The 8,706-nt window shown below is 48.1% G+C and overlaps 1 protein-coding gene across 1 annotated transcript; it reads left to right on the forward strand.

The window, feature by feature from the left end:
• Window positions 1-1,993: 1,993 nt before the first annotated feature.
• LOC140175215 (uncharacterized) lies at window positions 1,994-2,560 on the forward strand. Its single transcript, XM_072202163.1, has one exon. The coding sequence runs from the start codon at window positions 1,994-1,996 to the stop codon at window positions 2,558-2,560; it is 567 nt and encodes a 188-aa protein (XP_072058264.1).
• Window positions 2,561-8,706: the final 6,146 nt, after the last annotated feature.

An 8,706-nucleotide genomic window follows, 5' to 3' on the forward strand; every position in this document is an offset into this window, starting at 1 on the left:
AGTGATTTTTACTAGCGTACATACAGGTATTTAGATTTGATTTACTATATATTATATTATTGGAATAAAGTTTAAACACAAAATAGATCTTTAAGGATTATTTTCTTTTCTTCAGCTGCGTGTTATGAACACATAGTAATCGGATTCCATTGATATAATTAGCTGGTAATTAATTATGATTAAGCATGTTTGCATGCCCACAGAAAATATATTAGCTTCTATTGATATTCGGATTCGACCCCTTTGATCTCCTTTACCCTTCAAAATTATTTTGTTAACTATTATTCTAATTCCACCGAGGGTTGTTTTTCATGTACCTTTTGGCCAAAAGAGTGAGGTAGGGTAGCTGATGCGTCCAACATGAATCAAAATGGTAACCATTAAAGTGACATATATATAATAAACAAATGAGATTGGAATAACAACTATTTTACAAATTAAAGAATTGATGAATAACAATTACTGTAATAGCATAATTTTAAGATCTATGACTATTTATATCATATCATCATAGTCTATCACCAAGCTAAATCTCTTGTGACTGCAAATGTTGTTGATTGAAATAAATGTTTTTGTCTTTATGATAATTTCCATTGGTTCATCAATAAGAACAAAACCTCAATAATTTTTTCATTTTGGTCAGTAAAATACAATAATAGAAGAAAGAAAAATAGGTGTACGCACCCCTAGGCTTATTGATCATTGAGATTTTATATAATTATATTATTTTTTAATAAGAGAAAAGGAAATAAGTTCCAATAATTCAGCTAGCATCGTTTGTGGTCCAGTAATCAATCTTCAGATATTAGAAAACAGTGGGAATGAGAGCGAAAGAGCGAGAGAGAGCATGGGAGAGAAACACTGGGTGGGGTAGATCTAGGAACCTAGGAAAGGATTCTCGGGTTTGGAATCGAGAAGAGTATCGACGACTGGAGCATGAGTCTTTCTCGATCTTTGTGAGTGTTACAGACCGCCTTAAGCCCAGTCCGCCTACTCGCTACTCGCCGGGTCGGAGCGCCTCCGGTCCAAACCCGAAACGATAAAGAAACCCTACGGGTCGGTCTTCGGATACCCGACCCTGGCAGCATACGACCACGCTCACTGTACGGACCAAATCACCTAGCCAAAATGATCGGGTCGAAGTCATTGGGATCAGACCTGAATCCCAACCCGACGGTTAGGAACACCAACGCTTCCCCACGTGAGCAGGAGCAGTGCAAGGCATCCTGGGCAGTGAGCCAGGTCACCTTTAGGCCCACCCAACACAGTATATAAGGGGAGAGGTCAGCACTCCCCCTAAAGTACGTCACATCCTGACCTAATTCTGCCACCCCAGTACGGACTCTGACTTGAGCGTCGGAGTGTCCTTGCAGGTGGCCATCCCCTCTCTCTGTCCATCCTCCGACGTCACCAACACACAGCTTCCCTCGCTCCACACACCGTCCGGGACTTCCCTCTCACCAACCCATCTCCCACTGACAACCCGAGATAACCAGGTCACGAACATTGGCGCCGTCTGTGGGGATCCCAGGCGCGAACATGGAGCGACCCATCACTTCGGAGGAGCTCCGCGAAGGAGGCAGGGCCCGTCTGAGCAGAGTGAGCTCGATAGTCTACGCTGCAGAGCACCCGAGACCATCCGTTTAACCCAACCAAACGTATACCGAAACCCCCGAAAGGCGCCCCTTCGGGGGAACTGGAGCCGACAGCGCCTAGATCATGTAGGAACTCAGGCACAGAGTACAAAACCTCGAGCGGGAGTTGGTGGTGAGGGGCTAGTCCCACGAAAACTCTGGCCACTCACACGGCGGCACGAATCGGCCCCCCACCTACACCCGCTCCCCCTCCAAAGCCCAAGACAGCCAGGGTAGAAGCCTGACGAGGCACGAAGAGGCACACACGCAAGCAAAAGCCAAACTTGCTCAGAGCAGGTCGGAAAGCTGTTGGGGATCCCAAAAGCAGGAGACCGGGAGACATGAGAAACCCCGTCATCATGGGTGCGACCCCCTTCCACCCGGCAATCCTCAAGGTCCGACTTCCGAGAAACTTCGACAAACCGACAGACATGAGGTATGATGGGATCAAGAACCCCCAGGAGCATGTCACAGCCTTCGAAGCAAGGATGAATTTGGAAGGAGTAGGCGACGCGGTCAGATGCCGGGCATTCCCTGTAATGCTGGCCGGACCTGCAATTCGATGGTTCAACACACTCCCACAAGGGTCCATCACAACCTTCGCAGACATATCCCAGAAGTTCCTAGCCCGATTCACGACACGCATAGCCAAAGCAAAACACCCAATAAACCTACTGGGGGTCACCTTAAAACCTGGGGAGCCGACTAGGAAATTCCTAGATAGGTTTAACAATGAGTGCCTGGAGATTGACGGCCTCACAGATTTAGTTGCTAGCCTATGCCTAACAAATGACCTACTAAACGAAGACTTTAGGAAGCACATCACAACCAAACCCGTGTGGACCATGCAGGAAATTCAAAGCGTCGCCAAAGAATACATCAACGACGAAGAAGTTAGTCAGGTAGTAGCAGCCAACAAACGGTAGCTCCCTAGCTCGTTAACCCGACAGGCCCCCCAAACAGACAGGTACAAAGAAGCTCCCAGAGACAGCAGCCTAAACAAACCACCCAAGCACCCACGAATAGGAAGGTTCACGAACTACACGCCACTTACAGCGCCCATAGTAGAAGTTTACCAACAAATCGCAGACAACGGAATCCTGTCAAGGCCTAGACCCCTAAAAGAGAGAACAGGAGGCAACAAAAACCTTTACTGTGATTATCACAAGGGATTCGGGCACAAGACCCAAGACTGCTTCGATCTCAAAGATGCCTTGGAACAGGCCATCAGAGAAGGAAGCTAAGCGAATTTTCCTGGCTCATCAGAGAACCGAGGAGGCGGGAAAGGGAGCGCTCTGAGGAAAAACGGAGCCGAGCTATCAAGCCAAGGAAAGAACCTTCAGGAGATGCCGGCAACCCCCCAACGTTCATAATTAACATTGTGGTCGGACACAGAAGCCGACTCTAACATCCTGTTCAGAAACGTGTTCGACGCCATGGGATTCAAGGAATCTGACCTCAAAAATTACCAACATGGAGTCATGGGACTAGGTGACAACTACATCAAGCCCGATGGGACGATTTCCCTCCCAATCAGCCTAGGAACTGGTGACGCTAGGAAATCGGTTATGGCAGATTTCATAGTTCTTAGAGACTCCACTGCCTATAACATCATCCTAGGAAGGAAAACCATCAATGAATTTTCAGCTGTAATATGCACCAAGTTCCTAACGATGAAGTTCATAACGGACAAGGGAACGATCGGTTCATAAGAGGAGACCTAGAAACGGCGGTCGCCTACGACAGCGCCAGTCTCTCCTTAAGGAAAGAGTTGAAAAAGGCAGCTGGCGTGTTCCTAGCAGATCTAGACGTCAGGATGGAGGACAAACCAAGGCCCGAATCAGAAGGGGACATGGAAAAGTTCCAGATAGGGAAGTCGATAGACCAATTTACCTTCATTAACAGGAACCTACCCTACGAACTCAAAGGCTCCCTCATGGAAATTTTTAGGGCAAACAGCGACCTCTTTGCATGGACCCCATCAGATATGCCGGGGTTGGATCCTGAGGTCATGTCTCACTGGCTAGCCATCAAACCTGAGGCTAAATCGGTAGCCCTATGACGAAGAAAGATGTCACAAGAAAGAGCTGAAGAAGTCGCCAGGCAAACAGCAGGACTGTTAGAAGCAGGGTTCATCAAAGAACTCGAATACTCAACATGGCTATCTAACATTGTCTTAGTCAAGAAGGCTAGCGGGAAATGGAGGATGTGCGTAGATTACTCTGACCTGAACAAGGCATGCCCAAAAGACTCTTTTCCCTCCCCAACATTGACACCCTGGTAGACTCGGCAGCAAGGTACCATTTTCTCAGTTTCATGGATGCCTATTCTGGCTACAATCAGATCTCGATGCACCAACCCGACGAAGACAAGACAGCCTTCATAACACCAGGAGGCACCTATTGCTACAAGGTAATGCCCTTCGGACTGAAGAATGCAGGGGCCACTTACCAAAGGCTGATGAGCAGAGTCTTCCATGACCTCATCGGCAAGACGGTAGAAGTATATGTCGACGACATCTTGGTAAAAATAGCAGAGCCGAGCAAACTGATAAGCGATCTCCAAGACGTCTTCGAGGCATTGCGAAAATTCAAAATGAGGCTCAACCCACTTAAATGCGCGTTTGCCATGGAAGCTGGGAAATTCCTAGGGTTCATGATAACACAAAGAGGGGTAGAAGCCAACCCGGACAAATGCGAAGCTGTTCTCAAAATGGCAAGTCTTGGAAGTATCAAAGATGTACAACGGCTCACCGGAAGCTCATGGCTCTGTCTCGGTTCCTCAGGGCCTCGGCCGAGAGGGCCATCCCATTCGTCAACTTAATAAAGAAAGGAATCACCTTTGAATGGACCCAGGAGTGTGAAGAGGCATTTAACCACTTTAAAAATATACTCTCGGAACCCCCCGTACTCAGCAACCCCAAAAAGGGCGAGCCCCTGTAGTTGTACTTGGCCGTGACCATGCAAGCAATGGCAGCAGTCCTAGTTAGGGAAGAGGACAAGACCCAGCGCCCAATATACTTCATCAGCAAAATACTTCAAGGGGCAGAAATGAGGTACACCAAATTGGAAAAGCTAGCATACACCCTACTAATTTCATCAAGAAGGCTAAAGCAATACTTCCAAGGGCATACAATCATCCTGAGAACCGACCAAGCCATCCGACAAGTCCTCCAAAAACCCGACCTGGCAGGAAGAATGATGGCATGGGCAGTGGAGCTATCCCAATTTGATCTGCAATATGAACCAAGGCAAGCAATCAAAGCCCAAGCCATGGCAGACTTCCTCGTAGAGGTCACAGGAGAAACTCCCGACCTATCGAACACACGGTGGAAACTCCACGTTGACGGAGCTTCCAACCAAACGTTCGGATGGGCCGGAATTATCCTTAAAAACACGGCAGGAGTAGCTTTCGAACAGTACATCAAGTTCGAATTCCCAGTTTCAAACAACCAAGTCGAGTATGATGCCTTGATAGGAGGGCTAATGCTAGCTAAAGAAGTCGGAGCGTTAAGGGTGGAAGTCAGCAGCGACTCCCAAGTCGTCACCTCCCAAGTAAACGGCAGCTACCAAGCCAGGGATGCGCTGCTACAAAAATACCTGGAAAAAGTAAGAACGTTGTGCAAAAGCTTCGAAGAAGTCACAATCCAGCATGTTCCCAGAGAGAGAAACGCCCGAGCCGACCTCCTCTCCAAGCTTGCAAGCACCAAACCTGGCACGGGGAACAGATCCCTCATCCAAGGATTAGCAACGGAACCCGTAATCATCATGTGTGCAGCTCAGGCGCTGAACCCCCCTCATGGATAGACCCAATCTCCCGATATTTGGAGCACGCAGAAACACCCCTTGACGAAAAAGAAGCACAAGCCGTTAAAAGGGAAGCTCCTAAGTACACAATCATACAAGGGCAGCTGTACAAGCGAGGGCTCCACCAACCCCTACTCAAATGCCTTCGTCCCGACCAAACGGACTACGTCCTAAGGGAAGTACACGAAGGGTGCTGTGGTCACCACATCGGGGGAAGATCCCTAGCAAGAAAAATCATCAGGGCATGATACTATTGGCCCACAATAATGTTGGACGCCCGGGAATTTGTGAAAAAATGCAAAAGATGCCAAGAAAATGCCAGCTTCCACAAGGCGCCTCCCGAGGAGCTCAGTTTAATGAAGGCTCCCCGACCTTTCGCTTAATGGGGAGTCGAACTTTTGGGGCCCTTCCCACCAGGACCCGGGCAGGTAAAGTACCTAATAGTGGCCATAGATTACTACACCAAGTGGGTAGAAGCAGAACCACTAGCTAGTATAACCGCGGCGAATTGCCAAAAATTCATGTGGAAACAAGTGGTCACAAGGTTCGGGATCCCGGAAGCTGTCGTATCAGACAACGGGACACAATTCACTGACAAGAAGTTCAAAGGGTTCCTAGAAGGACTAAGGATTAAGCAGAAGTTCTCCTCAGTGGAGCACCCCCAAACCAACGGACAGGTTGAGGCGGCCAACAAAGTCATCCTAAAAGGGCTAAAGAAGCGACTTGAAGGGAAGAAAGGCTCATGGGCAGGCGAACTCGCCTCAGTTCTATGGTCATACAGAACCACCCCCCAATCATCTACCGGCGAAACCCCCTACCGACTCAACTACGGGGTCAACGCCGTCATCCCAGTCGAAATCGGAGAACCAAGCCCAAGGTTACTCCTTGGAGGAGGAAGTGAGGCAATCAAAAAAGACATGGCCAACAAAACGAGGGAGATGGCCCACCTAATAGAAGTGACAATAAAGCAAAGAATAGCCCTCAGGTACAACGGCAAAGTGATGAAAAGGAGCTTAGGAAGAAGCAACCTGGTTTTACGGCGTAATGACATAGGACCACCAACCCCAGGAGAAGGCAAGCTAGCCGCAAAATGGGAAGGACCTTACAGAGTAAGAGAAGTCCTCGGCAGAGGGGGTTACGAGCTGGAAAAGCTAGATGGAAACGAGGTACCGAGAACATGGAACATGGCAAATCTCAGAAGATTCTACTCGTAAGAAGGGGTGACCACACGACCTCAACACCCCTCCTATGTTCCACTCTACTTTCCCTTTTTTATGTCTTATGCAAATAATATCTATTATCTTTTTTACTTGATTATGCATCATATTATTTCCTCGTCTAACAAAATGACAAGTTTACCTTTTTGCAAATCTCAAATCAAAATAAAGAGCATAACGAAAAAGGTGAACGGTCGACCCAACGGAAACCCGGGACTGATCACCCCAGGAACCATAAGGGACCAAAGAAGAACAAATCGGCTCAAGCAAAAAATATCACGATAAACGGTAAAACGAAAGGCCGCGACGGCCCGAGCAAACGAAAAGTAAAAGCGAGGCCACGATGGCCCGAATAAAACCAGCATTAACCAATATGACAACGTAAAGCAAAAGGAAAATGTTCATTACAAGCAAAGGCGCCTACACAGGCCCAAAACACCAAAAAACACAAAACATCAAAGAAACAGGAGGGACCTCTACCTCAAGGTTTCAAGAGATCAACGATCTTCCCGTCCTCAACAGTCTTGAGGGCACCCACCTGAGTAAGATCAAGATCGGGAGCAAGCACCGCCACTTGAAGCTTAATCCCTTCTTCGGTGAGCTTCACGGCCTCCCAAGCCCCTTGCGCAAGCTCCCTATTCTTCCTCTTCAAAACAACAACCTCCTTGCGGGCGGCTTCCGCCGAGCTCTCCGACAACTTAAGCTTTTCCTCCAGCTCCTCCACTCTCTTCTTAGCCACTTCAGCTTCACCACGAGAGGTATTCAGATCCTTCATTAAGGCAACATCCCGCTCCATCAACCTGCTTGCCTCTTCAGCATACTCTTAAGATTTCCCTTCCAACTCAGATAATTTCTCTTTCAAGGACTCCTCCCGAGATCTCGAGTCCGTCAAATCTTTCTGGGAATCCCAGAGCTTCACCTCCATGGTATGATAGTTCCCCAAAATGGGCTCCACCTTCTTGACAATGGCGGCTGCTCGGAGAAGGCTGCGATAAATTCACCTCGCCTGTCCGGAGAGATCGGCATCATAAAAAAACTCTTCCGTAACAGGGAGCAGCTGAGACTCAATAAAACCTCCAGCATCGAAATTTTTCTCCATAACCGAAAGTGCCTTCCCAGAGTCCCATTTCCTCTTCTTCGAATTGTCGGTAGCTTGCAAATCATCACCAAACCCCAAGTCATCGTTAAGAATCCCCTCCATCTCCACACTCACTTTCCTCGGGGGGTCCACAACAGAAGTCCCAGCCATAGCGGGCTGACCTCGGTCAACCACGGCAGTAGGACCGCTGCCCTCCCCAGCAGCTTCACGATCTTAGCTCGCCGAAGGGGTCGCCGACGAGTCCTCACCGCTTTCCTCACTCCCCTGAATAAGGCTCATCAAGTCGGCCAAAGTTTTCTTCCCACCAGCCATAGAAACTAGAAAGAAGCAAAGGAAAAAGCATAAGGAACAAGAAAATGAAGGAATAAGAAACAAAAGGTAAAAAATTCACCAACATAAGACCGATCGGCCTCCCGATCCCCCATAACCATACGGGGATTAAGGTTTCTCTCACCAAAAATTGCCAACAAGATGTCAGCAATATTACGATCCTCCGTGCTCAGTCCATCATAGGAAATCTTAATCAAATAATCAGATCCCGCTCTGAAACTCCAGTACGTCGGGATCTGCCTATCCCCCTTAAGAGTCAACCAGAAGAGCTGATGACCTTCGATAGGCCTAACCTTAAAAAAGGTGGATTTGAAGCCATGATAAGAATCCTCGAAGAGACCAAAAATCCTGTGACCTTGTTGGGCCTTAAAGGACATGTATCCTTTCTTCGCCTTCTGGCGGGAAGGATTTGTGAGAAGAAAGAGGTAGAGGAAGACATTTACAGAGGTCGATAGCTCCAGATATTCACAGACCATCTCGAAACAGCGGATGACAGCCCAACTGTTCGGATGCAGCTGCAACGGAGCAACATCATAGCGGTTAAGCAGACCCATGACAAAAGGAGTGAATGGCAGTCAAACCCCTAAAGTCGTGAACATAGGTTCATAGACCCACATCCA

This window comes from Arachis hypogaea, chromosome 9 (genome assembly GCF_003086295.3).
Source record: "Arachis hypogaea cultivar Tifrunner chromosome 9, arahy.Tifrunner.gnm2.J5K5, whole genome shotgun sequence".
Classification (NCBI taxonomy): Eukaryota; Viridiplantae; Streptophyta; class Magnoliopsida; order Fabales; family Fabaceae; genus Arachis; species Arachis hypogaea.

Coding starts and splice junctions, on each gene's coding strand:
- LOC140175215 (XM_072202163.1), top strand. CDS start 1,994: ATGGGTGCGACCCCCTTCCACCCGGCAATCCTCAAGGTCCGACTTCCG.